The 16938-nt window shown below is 35.6% G+C and overlaps 3 protein-coding genes across 9 annotated transcripts in view; 2 read left to right on the forward strand and 1 right to left on the reverse strand.

Moving 5' to 3' along the window:
* The window catches only part of LOC145203878 (myoferlin-like), a 40769-nt gene extending 30339 nt beyond the window's left edge, over positions 1-10430 (reverse strand). For 2 of the 6 annotated variants that reach the window (XM_080076229.1, XM_080076230.1), the window contains exons 1-9: positions 10183-10430; positions 8896-8948; positions 7923-8014; positions 6083-6164; positions 5920-6001; positions 5257-5383; positions 4679-4853; positions 4301-4445; positions 3790-3905 (exon numbers count right to left, since the gene is read on the reverse strand). In XM_080076229.1, the coding sequence (XP_079932355.1) occupies positions 3790-3905; positions 4301-4445; positions 4679-4853; positions 5257-5383; positions 5920-6001; positions 6083-6164; positions 7923-8014; positions 8896-8948; positions 10183-10270 (960 nt within the window). In that variant the 5' untranslated portion in view covers positions 10271-10430. The remainder of the gene's footprint in view (positions 1-3789; positions 3906-4300; positions 4446-4678; positions 4854-5256; positions 5384-5919; positions 6002-6082; positions 6165-7922; positions 8015-8895; positions 8949-10182) is intronic. The other 4 variants (XM_080076231.1, XM_080076232.1, XM_080076234.1 and 1 more) reach the window with 4 other exon arrangements.
* LOC145203879 (krev interaction trapped protein 1-like) lies at positions 259-3257 on the forward strand. The gene is made up of 2 exons (XM_080076236.1): positions 259-1383; positions 1623-3257. Exons 1-2 carry the CDS (start codon positions 577-579, stop codon positions 3012-3014), a joined length of 2199 nt encoding a protein of 732 aa, XP_079932362.1. The 5' UTR covers positions 259-576; the 3' UTR covers positions 3015-3257.
* Positions 10431-12723: 2293 nt separating the features above from the next.
* Positions 12724-16882, forward strand: LOC145204493 (tRNA wybutosine-synthesizing protein 4-like). Of its 2 annotated transcripts, none has more exons than XM_080077069.1 (9): positions 12724-12844; positions 13043-13223; positions 13613-13829; positions 13898-14024; positions 14255-14376; positions 14564-14862; positions 15045-15169; positions 15276-15934; positions 16495-16882. In XM_080077069.1, the coding sequence occupies exons 1-9, from the start codon at positions 12803-12805 to the stop codon at positions 16859-16861; spliced, it is 2139 nt and encodes a 712-aa protein (XP_079933195.1). In that variant the 5' UTR covers positions 12724-12802; the 3' UTR covers positions 16862-16882. The 2 variants fall into 2 exon arrangements, with proteins under 2 accessions (XP_079933195.1, XP_079933196.1); XM_080077070.1 differs by having other exon boundaries at positions 12725-12844; positions 15048-15169.
* The last annotated feature ends 56 nt before the right edge of the window (positions 16883-16938 follow it).

Here is a 16938-nt window from a genome sequence, read left to right on the forward strand (position 1 = left end):
GGTTAGTGAGCAATAAACTGCAGCTAACAGTCGTTACAGGTAAAACAAGTGAACATATTTGGCCAAAATACCAACATTTCTGCTTAATAAACAGGACGAGTGAAACTATTTTCAGAATTTCGGCAGCACCAAATAAACACGCGTTATTACAGAGGGAGAGAGACAAGCGTCCCCTTTTTCGTCTTGTAAAACGAGAGAGGAAATGAAAAAGGCAAATTCGCTACGGGCTGCTCATTCAATTTTGTCGGCAGGGGAGGCGACAACGCCCATACAAGTGATATTATTTGACTGAGCGTGCTATTTTTAGTTACAGCAGTAGTTATGTGTGGTATGGAACTGTTTAATTTTGAAGTACGTTATCGTTGTATATTGTAGAGTAGTGCAGACTTATGGTAAAATAAACAAACACTTTGTGTTCTGTAGTTTGTTATTGTGAACTACAGTCTGATCAATTTGGCAATGTATGCTCAGGAATTCGGTTGTACATTATCGGTTTACGGTAAAATTGTACATTACAGGAAAACAATGTAGTTTTATAAGAAACCGTAGTGGATTGGTGGACAAAAATCAATAAATATGTTTGTAGCAATTATTAGACAACAAGTTGATGCAGTCGTGGCATCAAGAAGCTCTCATAAGAAACAGGAATGTGAAGTTTTATTGCAAACGAAAGCAGCAGAAGGCGAGGCTATTTCAATAGTCAGAGTCCCAGAGACCCATGAAAAACTTTCAAAGTGTTCAAAAAAGAGACTTGCAATGCAACATGTCCATCAACTTATCAACTCAGTGGAAGGTTTCCCTGGGTTTAAAGCAAAAAGGATTGTTCATGCAAAGACGCAAACCATACCCTTAAATGACAAGACACAAGAAATTTCCCTGTACGTTGTGCCTGTGTATACAAAACCAGATATGGAAGCTGTTTTAAGATTTCAAAAAGCTTCAATACAGCGCTGTGAGTTTATGCTCCTACATAAAGCTTTACACGAAGTAAATTCTCAACCTGGTAACTATGACAATGAAACCAAACTTATGGTTGAGGTATTAAATAGGTGGTTTAAGAAGCAGTGTTCTAAGCCAAATTGCCTTGCATCACTTTTTTGGACCCCGGCCTTGGAAAGAATACATGACAATGTAACAAACCCTGCCTATGCAAGAGTTAGAAGCCAGGGCTGGTTTCTGTTAGAAAATAAGCTCACTGCTGATGAGGTGATGGAAAAAATGAAAGATGCCAATAAACCTGACCGACATATTGTTAACCCGATGTTCGGTGTTGAAACAACTGCATTTAATAAAGTTGATCGGTTAGTGGTAAATCCCTACTTCGGAAAAGAGGTGCCTCGTTATGAAGATATTAAAATTCCTGATCCAGTGGAATGGTCACAGGTGTGTTATTAGATTTTTTCTTCGTTTTTAAACACTGTCAAAGTAGATTATAAATTAGGTGATTAAACTCTGTCCAAGTAGGCTTAATAATTAAGGTGAAATGCAAATTAAGTATTGCCAATACCTATGTTAAGTAGAATTTACACTGAAATAGTTTTTGCAACCACAGTAAATGGCAAATGATAATCCTACTGTGCACCAACAAAAAACTAAATATTGATGATCAAAATATTCTTCAGCATGACCAGAATGGAGATGAAAAACAAGAACTAAGTTGGGTTGAGGAATTTCCTGTTCATCGAGCAGCAGCAGATGGGGATCTTTCATCATTACAGCAACTACTACAAACAGATAGCAGTCGATCCGAGATTTGGGACCATGCTGGCTGGGCTCCAATACACTATGCCTGCTGGTATGGGAGGGTTGATGCCGTCCTTGTGCTACTGGATGACTGGCTTTGCGATCCCAATTTATGCAACAAGAATAAGACCAGTTTATTGCACTTGGCAGCTGGATGTGGCCATTCGCAAATAGTTAAGGTTTTATGTGATCATCCGTTTATTGATAGACATTTAAGAGATAAACAAAACCGAACCATTGCCGAGTGTTGTGAGCAAATTAGATCAAAAGACTGGTTAAAATGCATGCAAAATATTAAAGAGCTGTCTCATAAGCCGTACCAAAAAGTAATTGTTCACAAAATGGATGGATCTGAAAAACAGCTGGAGTTGAAAAATGGCAGCAATAGTTTGGTATCTGATGTAATGCAGAGTTTACAACTTTCATCTGAAGCAAAGCAATATTTTACACTGTGGATCACTTCAAGCAGTCTACACTTGCAACTTAAACCAGAACACAGACTGTTGATGGAAATACAAAAATGGCCACAAGTGCTGATATATCTTGGAGGAGCAAGTCTGGAAACTTGCACTAAGGAAAAGCCAAGGATTGTGCTAAAGAGAGATGCACGCCTTCTTCCTAACATTGAAGAAAAGGTCACTGATATATCCTCAATCAGACTTTTATATGAGGAAGCAAGGGCTCAAGTTATCAGAGGACTGTACCCTTGCAGTGATGAAGTTGCCATAGCTATGGGTTCCATAGTGATGAGAGTCCTACATGGGCCATTTGACCCCAAAAAGCATAAACCGTCATACTTTACTGAAGAAATTCTGTTGCAAATTATGCAGACAAACATGCTTAGAAAAAGACTTGAAGGCTGGCTACCAAAACTTATTGCCCAATACAAAGAAATAAGTGAGCAAGGGCCAGGAGAGATTTCCCAATTGCAGCTGCTTTATCTACGCTATTGCTGGACTCAGATACCTGCCTATGGTTCAGCCTTCTTTACTGGTTATGCATATGCGACACGATTTGTGGGCAGTGAAAGAAAGCAGAGAATCGTGCCACTATATATTGGTGTAAACCACAGAGGAATTCACTTTATCAAGGTGGAAAAGAAAGCACTGTTAGTTTCATTGAGTTATCATTCATTGACATGGAGAAATAATGAAGAAGAAAAATTATTTCAAATACAAACAGGAGATCAAAAAATCAACATGGTTATCCATACACCACAGTCCTGGCTAATATGCAGTTTAATGTCAAAGCTTAAACTTAGTGCAGTCTAATAGCTTGCTGCTAAATTTTCCATTATGCATTTTTATGTTTTAAATTTGTTTTTATAAATGATTATTATGTTTGTTTTTTTACAAATTAGCCTGGTATTCTCTTTTTGAATGGTGATCTTTACTTCGCTTTGTTATCGTATGCTGCTATTTACTTTTTTCTTATTGCACTACATATTTTATTTTGAATTGTTTCTTTGTTTTAAGTTGCAACCCAAAGTTTTAATAAAACTGGTAAACAACCAATTGCAATGTAATTTTGTGTTGCTCAAATTACCACATACTATTGAAGGTGTAAACATCAGTGTTTTTGCCATTCTTCTGACAAAACAAAACACCCCTATAGTGCCATACCAATAACACCTATCGTTAACGTCAGCACCGTACCATATGGAAGGAAGGCGTTAGAACTAGTCCCAACTATAGACTAGCTATAAGGAAGTGAACTGTACGTTACAAATATAAAACTGATATTTTGGTTCGCTACATTTAGCAGGCGCAATGTAGCAAACCATGTTTTAAGCATACAAAGTGTGTTTAGGGCGAGTATCTCGTGAATTTGCACAACAAGCAAATGTAGTATACGCTTTTTATATGTATACGCAATACATGCAGATTCGTATGGTAATAACAAGTAAATATAACCTTTAACACAAATGGCCTTTGAGTTTTGACGAATTTAGCACAGTTGTGCATGTAAATAAAACATTACTTGGCTGTAACTCCCATCACACTAACTATATGTGCTCAGCAGACTAATGGTATTTTGGCAACTTACCGGCGGTTCGTCGCCTGCTCCTAACACGCATATTGTCATTTTGATGTATCCCTTTGGGGTGTTTGAAGGGTCTTCTGGGTCCGTAAGGAGTATCCATTTTTTCACAAAGGCGTGAGCTAAAAAAAATGATTTGTTTTTTTCAAATTAAAACGGTGGACAATAACAGCAAATGGATAGCAAATCTACAGCGATTATGCAATTTGTTTTTGGTAGTTCTTTGGTTTAAATTTTTTCCATTTCTTCCAACACCTAATAAACACAGGAAATAGAGGTGCGGTTTTTCATGTAATTAAGCATCGACAGTGCTAACCACAATGACCAACTGGATTAGAACATGGAGCAATAAATCTACTAAGACATCAAAGGGAATAGCTGGGATTTGAACCATCAACTTTTGGCGCTATGCCTTCGCTCATCTTGGCAACAATGTGTTTACTTCACGCGATGTTGTCTACCTTAAAGGTAACCCTTTTCCGATATTCCAAAAAATAAACATTAAAGGGGAACTTACAAGGCTGGTCATAAATAAATCCGACATCGAGTTTAAAAAATCCAATGAGCGCATCGGCACGTATCCGCATGGAATTGTTCACGTGAAACTCCACGAACATGTCATAAAGATCACGCAGAGACTCGTGAAACGTGAATAACATCATCTGAAAACAGGTATGCGATCATATGATATATACTTACTGTCATTTACAATCAGGTAAGCCCATTTTCTAATGACCAAGAATAGCCATTCTGTGTTAAGTTAATGACCCATTCATTACAGAGATCTTTACACAAACTTGTTAAACACACCATTCTTTAACATTTTTTGCATCTATTGTAAACTTGGGGACTGTAGAATAAGAAAATTTCGAAAACTTCGAAAGTAAAAACTGACCTCATTCCAAATAGGTGATGAACCTTTTCGAACTCGCGTAATACGCGTTTGGTTTTTTCCAGCTTTAACTTTCACTACTGGTTTGATGTTAGCTCCTGTAAGCTGGCGACCGCATATCACCTTTAGACGTATCTGGAAATCTTCCACTTTCTGGGAGAGCGACGAGCGATCGGCCCTGTTATGTCCACGGGAAGATATATTATAATTATAATCCACCATTGTTTCTCTGGTAATATCTATTACGTTATACATCAAGCACCATAAACGGTGCTGCTTTATGTATAATTAGCCACTGTATGCTGTTACAATTGTTAAAATATGTTGTTTCTTCAGTTTCCGTGTTGTGAAGGCATTCGTAACTTACATTTATCTGGCCCAACATAAAATAGTTTGGCGATGACAACACTAAACCATCGAGCTTTATAACTTAAACTGATTTCTTTAAATAAACGTTATTCAGCAATATATATATATATATTCATTTTTATAGGTATTGGTTTTTATTAAATTCATTTTTTTAAGGGCTGCATGGCAACTGAAACGTCAAACACCTTAACAAATTACAACGAGTATTTTACCTTCCACCCAATCCACTCCCAGCAAAATGTTGATCTTCCTGTTCAAACTCTCCCAAATCTCCGACTCCTTCATCTCCAAGTTCTCCTTCCTCTTTATCTGCAGCTTGGGGAGAGGCAGTTCCACCAGCTGCAAAAGCAGGCAGAACTTTATTTCTTATAATGCTAACGTTCCTATTTGTTTGTGATGTCACACATAGCTGTGTAATGGACTAATTCTGTCATACAAAACTCAATTGTTAAAGGTTGTAACCTTCCAAGTTGTAGCACAAATCCTTTGTTCGGAGATTATGTACTGTTACATCATAAATGTGATTAAGTTTTAATGTCTTGCCTCTTGTATACTTTGCGTCAAAATCGAAACTATGGTTTTTACGTCATTAAAGTGACGTCATATGTGGTTATGTAAGTGATAAACGTTTTTTTATTGCGTCGCATACCAGTTAAGTATAATAAATCGATGTTTCGTTGCAAAGTTATGCATAAGTGTGTTCTATTTGTTATTTAATAATGACGTCATTATTTATCACGTCAGAGACATACTAATCTATTTTTACAGAAGTTTTTTCTGGGGAAACGATTCGGTATTGCATATGCCCGAAATTGCCATAGATTTAGTTATTTTATATAACTGCCGTTGCTGTAGAGTTAGTACTGCATATGTACCTGGAGTTGCAGTAGATTTTCGCCCTCCGTCATCCCCAGGTGTTGATCTGTCGTCAGCCATGGACACACGCAGTCGTGCTGTCTACAAGTCGAATAAACACAAAATAAGTATGTCAAAAACCCGCGAAAAGTCCAAGTTGGTGTCTATAGGTTTGAAACTTACCGTTTTCTTTCCTCGAAGATCGAGTTCTTTTTCGCGACTCAACTTTAAAGCGTTGTAAGATATTGATGCTTTGCCTAAGGTTCTGTAAGGAACACACGCACATAATACAGATATAAGTTTATGTGCTGAGGTCAGTGTGTACAACTGAAAATCTATTTAGTGTAACAAAAATAGTTCCCCCACTTACCTGTATGAAACAACCCGTACAAACTTAATCTAACGGTTAAATCTGTGTGAGCAGCAAAACTATATAGTGCTTTATTCTATCGAAACTGATTTCATGACTAAAGTACAATACCTTAAAGTTATATTGTTAGGATATATGGTTGTATATTGTATATGTGTTCCTGTATTTTAACCTTCGTTGTTTTGTACTATGAACTAAAATGTAACGTTTTCAGTTAAGAAACTTAATGAAGAAATGTATTCGAAATATATTTTTTTTTAATGTGTCGTTTCTTTCCAAACTATAATCACCAAAACCATGAAATTAATTTTGGTTCGCTTAATTATATACTAATATATATGCGACACATTGAAACAAGTGTAAAGTTATGAACATTTTTAGAATGTCACTTCATGTCTGCATGACCACAAATACAACTTCCCTACAACCGTCCATTTCCAACTTGTCGCTATAAGAACTATCCAGTTACTGGTCTAACTTTGCGAAGACGCCATTGTTAAAATCCAGCGAACCTTCAATATTTAGTCTATTGTCCCAACAGTTATTGAACTGTCTGCAAGCAACATCTGGTCTTAGAAGCTCCGGAAAGCGGTCGACAGCGCGCAATATACCTTCCCGAATACCCAGAAACTTTGCCCAAGTACGCGCGTACGCCCACACTAAACTATGAGGAACGCTAATCGCCGCTTGCCCAGAGTTGTAGGCGTTCCCAAACCCGAAAGTACAAGCCTGAAACCTGGTCTAAAACTGATTTGTTTTCAAACAAACCCTAACGTAGACCTGAAAGCTGGTGAGACGTGGCAGAAAAGATGCCAAATGTAACGTCAGGCCCGTACTTATGCCAGAACCCGATCCGAAAAGCCCAATCCGACTTACAACCTCATAGGCCTACCTTGTAAAATGTTGGTAATTGCAAGATTTGAGCAGCTAACTGAGATTTGAGCAGCTAACTGAAAACTTGTCTTTAGTGTCCATTTCTTTTAGGCGGTTATGAAACAAGGGGAATGCAAAATAACTACCGCAACAACCTAGTTCCTGTTTCTATACCTTTCAGTATAAAGCAGCCGTGCAGGCAAATTTTATAATTACATTCTATAGGCTACCTCTGTCAAAACTTTTGTTAAAATTTCCTGAAACCAAAACTGAACCATACTTCGAAAAAATCGAATGGGCTTGGGAATTCCCCTCGTTTTCAGTGTGAACAGCCTGAAACTTTCCACTAAAATATTCGACAAAACGGTCACAAAAGTACCCGTTTGTTTGCTACGAAACAACCTACAATGTAAAAAAATTATTAACTAAGTTCGGTTGACATAATCTTGGTTGGTAGCTTTGATAAAAAAAAACTTTTTTTGTCATGCAGACCTCTGGTTGTGAAAGAAGAAACTTAAAAACATATACGTATACGGACCGGGGAAAAACTACCCCTTCGTGGCGCATTTTGTGTTTTGTTTGTGAATAGTGAGGGAAAAAAAGAGCTGCAACGACAAAAACTGTGGTCTGCAATTCTCTTGTGAGTGATTTGCGATTTGTCAATGCAAGGAAATGACTCATCCGGTTTCCAGACTGCATGCAAACGGCTTGGAAAAGTTTGGTAAGTTTTCAACCAATGTTTACTTTTACAAACTATAGCACGTGAATATGTTTTCTTACTTGTCGATTCCAAAAATCCCATCATCTTCGATAACTTCGAAACGAAACTCGTCTGATGGACTAGGTTGTTCGGTTAGTGCATATGTTAACGTCTGACATAAATAAAAACACTTCGTATCAGTACAATGTGGTCTTTACTAAATGCAAAACTGATTGGATCACAAACTTTCCAAACGTACAGGATTTATTTGTAATCAGTGCAGAAGCACTACTGTTATAAAAGCACAAATTAATGCAGAAAAAGCGTTTTTTTATACTCCTTCAATTTATGGATAAACAGTATTTCTTAATAAAGAAACAGTAATACTTTAAATCGTAATCTACAACGATTTGTAAGATATATTTTGCACAATATTCTTTAGATTGCCAACAAACGAAGCGCTTCAAACCATATTAAATTTCCATACTGCTTCTTTTAAACCCTTAAATAAAGCTCTAGCACAAAATATCCCAGCATGCACTATACCCTTGTTACCCAAATGTATCGTGAAGCCATTAACGAGGTAACTCGTTAAGCCGATAAGTGTTTTGCGAAGTTTTATCCCTCCTATCTCGCATGCCAATATTTGATATTAGGGTGTAGTGTAACTTCACGCAGGCCAATTCCCCTCAGCAAACATTTACGCTTTTCACATGACCCGAGTACGAGTACCACATGTTATAATATACGTAGGCTACAGGTGGTATCCAACTGTTCATATGTCTTCTCATTTTACGTGTATGCGAAATAGCGATTAAACTATTACCCGAAAAAACTTGGCAAAACTTGATTGCTTTACAAGTATATGACCCCACAAACCAGCCGTTTAAAATCTCCGATATTGCTGGTGGTAAATGCAAATGCTGATTCGAATTTCCAATCAACTATCTTATAGGTGAAAATCATTAGGTTCATTCACCCAACTTGCAAACTTAGAAGCGGATAAGAACCTTTCTTGTAAGAAAACAAAACCACTATTGCCACAAAAAGTACCTCGTTCCATGTCGGATTGTTTCCCTTTTTGTTTTTGGTCTTTTTCACGATTCCTGGTAAAAAAACAGAAAGTTAGAAATATAATGCATATAAATCGTATATACACAGTATATATCTGCAACATAAAATACAATATTTTAAAAAAGCCACTTTTTGCAATAAGTTTTAGGACATGATTTGACTTGACATTCAATAAAACAGTTACTTTGGTCTTTGTTTCCCGAAAAAAATGCATTTAGGGCTCAATAGGTGCACAAATATTACCCGCCACATAGCAATGAAAAACAGCAGGGTGTCATTTCTTGAACTTACAACAAAGACTAGAGAAATTTCACTCTCCCGGGACGCCCTACGTGCAAACACCGCCTATTTACTTGGTTTGCTGGTATGAATAGACTTCAGGGTAATTTATTCTTGTGGTTTTAAAGTAAAACAGTTCATAAGCTATATTTTATTGGCTGAAACCGAACTATGGAACGTGTATGTGAACCACCATGTTTTTAGGTAGAATTTACAAATTATTTGAATTTTTTAAAAGAATTTTTCAATTTACAAACCGACGATACTGGCGATATTGTACACAAATCCTTTTCTGTCGAACGCGCATTAGTCAAACCTTTAGCCAATTTTTGTTGGTTTGGGTAGATAAAGCAGTTGTGCCAATTGGGGCAGATGTTAAAAACGCAAGTGAAGTAGTGACAAAAACTATGTAATTTGCAGTTTTATTAGCCACCAAAATAAATCTAGTCTCTAGGTTTATAGAAAATTTGACTTTTAAACCAAAAACCTTGCGTACATACTGATTTGTTTACATAATCGCAAAAACTTTGCGGTCATTGCGGGTTTTGCTGAACTTCGTGCTTCCACCAAGCTGTACACAATAGCTTAAAACAGCACGAATTCAATGGCGAAAATTGTGGGAATACCAAACACGAGATCATGACAGTATGGGACAAACTGCTCTTGGACCCAAAGACAGTCCAAACTCCAACGATCCAATGCCCATGAGGTGACGTATTTTTTACTTTTTACAGTGGTATATGCTCAATAAAAGTTTGTTAAATTACGCCAAACACATCTACGGTAAAAGGACTTGCCGTTAATCGTGAAATTCGTTAAAAAACAAGTAAAATTTGAAACTCATACTCTGCAAAACCAATTACGGCACAAGCTTTTTAATACAAGACCTAAACAAAAACAAACAGTTTTTAATACAAGACCTAAACAAAAACAAACAGGAATGCACTCACACAAGCTGTTTAAAACTGAGTCAAACAGTCAACTTACCTTTGAAGGAAACAGTAACAAACGGTGACTTGATTTTATGTTCTGAGCCGAATTCGGCTTTCACAATTTTGACCTTAATCTCAGGCATTTTCCACTTGATGTACAAGTTGCATTTAGAAACGGTTAATTGCTAAATACATTTAATTGATGTTTTTTGTCGAAGTCTTCTCTAGTTTCCCAAATTTTCTGCAAAAAACGCTTCTAAAAAAATATTACGTCAGTTTTCAAAAAATGGAGAGTAGTAAATACAACCTACACGCAAAACAAGCAAAGAGCGGATTAACACACTCTAAAAATGGTTTCAAAAAAAAATTACACATCAACCTTATTTGACAAATCCAATGTGACCTGTCTTCAGAATAGAATACCACGCGAATCGAGTAATACATATTTAGTACACTCATCCAACTAAAAAAGAGCAGTGAACTATATTTAAGCTGAGTTTGAATTATAAAAAATATTGAATACCTGACTTCTATGTCTATCTCCAACCTACACGACAAAGGACTACCTAGCTAGCTGCCTTTCACTGATTGACATATCCTGGAAGTCGCGTATGGGGATGCAATTCTATTGCACCGTCCGTGGAGAAAGCTACAACGCTATATCAAAACAGCACAATAAAATGCCAAAACTATTGATAACACCTGTGCTGTATGCCTTAATGACCTTCACACATAAACTTAACACCCCTCTGCTCCTAAGACATTCTTTGCTGGGTAAATAACTCTTTACGCTTTGCAACAAAGGTGGTTTGCGACCAAATACTGTTTACTTTTAGGGATAGGTGAACCGTAAGTACTATAAAGCCTGTCTTCACACATACTAGAGCTAACTACACTAACATACATGAAATAGTTAATATTCTTAAGACCACAGCTGTTACTAAACAAACTGGGAAAACTATAAACCTTGTCAACATGTCTAAACTGACCAATGAATAACAATAAATTCGAATCTGTGAGCGGGAAGTCAAACAGTCTGTGTGACAAAACAATAGGCCTTTCTGCAGCCTCTTCAGTCCTACAATGTGGTCTTCTGACAGGCAGTTCAGGAAAGCGTCGCTTTTTAGGATTGCTCCGGGGGCACGTTGCTGAATTTTCCGACAGAGTATTGCGCCTTGCGCTAATCAAAAACCGCTTCGGGAAGGAAATTAAGGAAAAAGCGCCTAAAACATGATTTTGCACTGTCTTGTCTACAAGAAAGTTGTTATTGTACGTTTTAAGGCAATTATCGTAAAGGTAAAGCACTATGACACACACAAGACAGTTGCAAAAGTAAATATACACTGGTAAATTATATCTGGGTCGCTTGTTAAGCAAGAAAGCCTGCGGTTTTCTATTTTGGCAACGGAAACTGATGGAAATTGAGATCTCCGGTCCCACGATTTTGGACCAAAACTGGAAACTTGTTTGTTTTGCAGCAACTTTCCTGTTTACTATTTTCTCACTATTAACATTCTAAACTGTTTTGACCAACTCTGGTTGCAAAAATGCAACACATAGCTTTCGCATTGTGCTAATAGCCTACAACTTGTAACAAGTTTATCACCAATCCACCCATTTTGTAGTCAATCTTTAACAGTGAATATTAGCGGAACTGTGCTTCTACGATTTTCTTTCACAAATCGAGAGAGTCAACTTATCCCCAATAAACAGTTGTTTTCTGCGTGTTATCTGCGAATACAGGCGTATTTTTAGTGTGTAATTTCTATTTCATGACTATACTCAATCAAACTTTAATAAACAAGTTGCAACCAAAGTTTGGAATAATCTATCGATGTATCCCAGTGAACTAAAAGTTTCCCTTGCCTTCTGTATACCGTTACAATGTTATGGGCATATTCATCCGGCGTAATATGTTTGTTTTAGAATAGAAAACTAAACTAGCATATACTTTTATGTAAAATGTGATTGTATGTAATCGAGTGCTTTAGTTTTTGTGATTCATGAAGTTTGTTTACTGTTAACATAGGTCAATGTTACATTGTATAGACCTACCCTTAAAATCACTTTGGTTTCTAAAATCAAATTTCGGATCGGATTTCAAATTTTGTTTCTTTGCCCTTCTCTTATTACTGTGTCCCTTTGTAACACATACTACAAAACTTATTTGGCATCCAAACTTTTTCAACATTCAAATTTGTCCAGCAAATGAAGTTTTGATCATAAATAACCTACTTATGCTTGGTTATTTTGTTTTTTGTCAGGACACGATAAATAAACTTGCATTTGTACTCGTATCGGCTTGGGGAAATAACCACACAAAACCCCCAGCACGTTTTTCTGTGTTATTGACGTAACGTTGGTCGTATGGGAATGAAGGATTAAGTACTTTAAGTAGATGTGTGTATTAGCGTTTTAAAAGAGTGTGTAAATTAAGTGTTTGTCTTGTACAATGTCTTTTATAAGTTGGATGATTCTGTGCAATTTTATCATTGATTTACCGCTGATTTACCAAGTTTTGTTGGATACAGAACACAATACTCCAAAGTCCACACTTTTCAACTATTGTATTTGTAGTTCTTGTTTATTTATTTTTCATTCAGTTTTTTGTTTTATATTTTCAAATCAGTTTGTTGTATATAGTTACTGAAGAACATACCATTAATTTATGCAAAATGACAAGCCAAAGTTCTGACTTTACATCTAATTCTGCTCAGGTTTGTAAAAAAGCTTTTGTTGTTATTTTTCTTATTAATGATAAAACACTTGGACATTTTTTTACCTAAACTGAAATTGGTAGGTTGAAAAATACAGTAGTTTTAAATGTTTTTTTATGTGTCATTACATTTTGTATTAAAATCGTGGGACGTATATGAATGTAAATGTAATCTAAGATGCATTTTTTGAATTTCTAGGTACAAGGAACAAATGACAATAGTATTGTCAGTAAATTGTCAATGGTAACTCAAGGATATTTGGAAGACAAGTATCTAAAATATTTTGTACAAAAGCCTCAGCGTAGATCCCCAATTATAAACAGAGGTTATTACATTCGATCAAAAGCGGTCCGCCATGTTCTCGCCAAATTCTTGTCAGGTAAGTTCAGTTGTATGCTTATTATTTCCCTTTTTTTAAATAGTTGCTTAATGATGTGTTACCCACCAATATTACAAGTATAACAGTTTTAATCCAATATAGAAATGTTAACATAAACTAAACTAAATTTACCAGAGTTTAACATAAATTCCAACCCAGAGAAGATCAATAAATAATTATTAACGAAGAGCCATTATTAATAATAATAGTGCTTATTGTATTAAGGCAAAAAATTATAAGGTAGAACGCCGTAAGGTCAAACATAAAAATTATGAACAGATTAGTTGTGTTTACAACCCAAATATAAAGCATATGTTTTGTTCTAAGTTGTCATGCAAGTTTATAAAATGAAAAAATATTATTCTCAAAACCCTTTTTTCAATTTTTAGCAAGAAGTAATGAAGATGTTCAGATAGTTTCACTTGGTGCTGGTTTTGACACTACATTTTTCAACGTAAGAGATTTGATGAATGAAAGTGCCACAAAGCATCTCAATTACATTGAAATCGATTATCCATCAGTGATAAGTAGAAAAGTAAAACTGGCACAAGCTGCTGATTTGCTTGAAGGACAAAATCTACAAAATGACAAAAACATTATCTACAGGCAAGCAACTGTAACATTAAACCTATTTTAGGTATAGCTAAAAAAAACTTATTTTTGTGTTTTTGTAGGAATGAAAACTATTGTGCTGTTGGGTTTGACCTTCGCAAAGTGGGAACAGAACTTGCAGAGACGCTGCAAAACTGTGGAATTAATTTTACAGTTCCAACCCTGTTTTTGTCAGAAGTTGTAATGACTGTAAGTACCTTACTGCAATCCACCAAATATCGTGAAATTGAACTACCACAACTTCTATAATAAATACTGTTTTTTTCTCCTGAACTTTGTTTTTTTAAGAGTTTGGAAAAATCCGGTAGTAACCAGTAATGTTTTTGGAGCAATTTTTATGTCTCTTTTCTGCTTATAAAATGCTCAGAAATACACTATTTTGGCTTTAAAGTATATGTGACTTTTTTTCTTGTTTATAGTATTTAACCAGTGGCCAGTCACGGAACATTATCAAATGGATTAACCATTCTTTTCGCAATGCTGTGTTGGTTGTATTTGAACAAATGCTGCCAACAAATGGTTTTGGTGAAGTTATGTTAAGGTAAAAGTTGTTTTTATCATTCTACCACTAAAAAACTTTATTAATTTTACCTTTAATTTTACAGTAGAACAAGGTTGTTCAAATACCAAATTAAATTTAAATTTACTGTATGTTTTTTTAAATTTATCTTTATCTTCAAAAACATGAAAACTTCAAACTTATGTAAATTGAGCTTTATCTTTTGTAGACATTTTGAGACATGTGGAAGTCCACTGTTAGCAATTAGGGATTATCCAACCTTGCTGAGTCAAAAGAAAAGACATAATGTTTTGGGTTTTAAAACGGTTGTTGGTGTGGACATGGTTTCATTTTATCAATGCAATGTATCATCTGAAGAAAAGGAGAAAATACAAAATATTGAACCTTTTGATGAATATGAGGCCTGGCACCAAACCTGCCTGCATTATTTTATTATGTGTAGCACAAATTCGGAAGAAGAATCTGTACAAGAGTTTTGTAAGACATGTTTAAAATGTCATGAATCAGGTAAGGTAACATTAACCAGTGTTTTCCAGACAGTGAGTAACACAAATAAAATAATTGCTCAATTTTTTTCTGTCTTTTGTTTCTCTTTTTAATGTTGTCTCAGATGTTATTAGCATACCTTTTACAAACACATTAATACTAGTTTCTAATGAATAAAAACTCTTATTTTTTTTCTTTACAAGCAGAAAAACCAGAAGTTAAGGCTGAAGAAGTATCAATATCATGTAAAGAGCCATTTTCTTCAATACAAATGTTCGGACATTGTGCAAGTTCAGTTGCAACTGGTAACAAAGATTTGGAAAAACAAGTCAGTGCAATTTTGTTGTTGTAAAAGGAACTTTTGATATTAATTAAATTATTTGGGTTTACTTGAATAAATTTGTTCGAAAAATTAAAATAAGCTACTTTCGCAGGTTGATGATGTTATTCTGTTTGGTGGGTTTGGACTTTCTACCCAAAATCAACGAAAGAAAGATCATCATCGCAGATTGCACGATGGTACTTTACTCAACATTCCAAACAACAATCTTAAAACTTTAACACCAAGTAATATTGAATTCAAAACCCCAATGTACTCATCCATTGTACAGAAGCCCAATGATGAAAAAACACAATTTCTTCTTTTTGGTGGACGGTCATCCCCCAAAATGACAACTAACGATGTCAGCCTTATTACAATCAATAAAAATTGTACTGAACATGACATAAAATTAATTCCATCTCAAGGCACATGTCCAAATGCAAGATGGAGGCACACAGCTAACGTCTTGCAATTTGTTAACAACTGTGAAGATGACCAGCATACAATGTTGGTTTATGGAGGCAGAGATGAACTTAATGTCCATGGAGATTGCTGGTGCTTAAATATGAACACATTTATTTGGAGTAATGTTGAATCAAAAGTTGGCGAGAAAGATATAGTTCTTGGACGCCATTCACATTCTGCAGTCAAATGTGGTAGTGAAAAAGGAGACATTTTGTTTATTTCTGGAGGTCTGGATTGCAATGAAGAGCCTTTAAATGATGTATTATCCTTGAAGATGCTTTCACATTCTAAAGCTCTGATAGACAGGTTTGTGAAGGGGCATAATTTTTTTCAATTTAAATGTTATGAATTAAATAATGAATTAAGTTGCAATAAGATACAAGTCAGTATCTGAGCGTTCATATAGTTTCTATTGTCATCGTCAGGTAAAATAAAAGCCAATAGAAACTGTCAAAATGTTGTAATTTTTTTACATTTGCATGTTCGCTTTATATCTTCTTGCTGGGAATATTTCTGGATTATGTATCTAAATTCAATTGTGTTTTCTGCCATAGCTTTTTTACACCTTACTCCACAACTTTAAAAGAAAACTAGAAGTTGTACTTTAGTCAGTACAGCCGTTTTAAAAAAAATATGTTTTGGGGGCCTGTGGGTGAACCGATGGGTCAAACTTTAGGGCGATCGAATTTGGATTAATAACTAACATCTGTCCAAATTTGAAGCACTTTTTCTTGACCAAACAAGCGTACAAACGAGCATTAGACAGACAAAAAACATGTGTCCCCTTCATGGAAGAGTTCCCATAATAACCATACACTGTGTTCTTGTAACTATTAATCTTAATTTCTGACCCTTTTTGTTTACAGAGTGGACATACACCCTAAACTACCTCAACTTTATTCCCATACATCACACATCCATACAGACCGCTACCTAATTCTTGTTGGAGGAGTGCAATTTCCAACCTGTAAAGAACTTCATGAAAACCCGAATTCTCTTGCTGACCAAGTGTTTATCATTGACTTGAGCACAAATGCATGGATTCGGACAGTTACACTGAAAAAACCTTTTGGTCTCAACTCTTTAATGCTGCATGGACATTGTAGTTTTGTTTTTGGTAACAATTCTGAAACCAATGACATTGAAATTGCCATAATCGGAGGCGGGTGCAACTGTTTTTCTTTTGGAACATCATTGAACAAAAGTCCTTTTATGTTTACTCTAACACTCTGATTAAAAAAAATAGATTTTTGATTTGTATCAACAGCAAACTGTATTGTATTTTTAGTACAATACTGCAGTAAACCTGG

The sequence above is a fragment of the Phallusia mammillata genome, chromosome 8 (genome assembly GCF_965637545.1).
Source record: "Phallusia mammillata chromosome 8, kaPhaMamm4.hap1.1, whole genome shotgun sequence".
Taxonomy (NCBI): Eukaryota; Metazoa; Chordata; class Ascidiacea; order Phlebobranchia; family Ascidiidae; genus Phallusia; species Phallusia mammillata.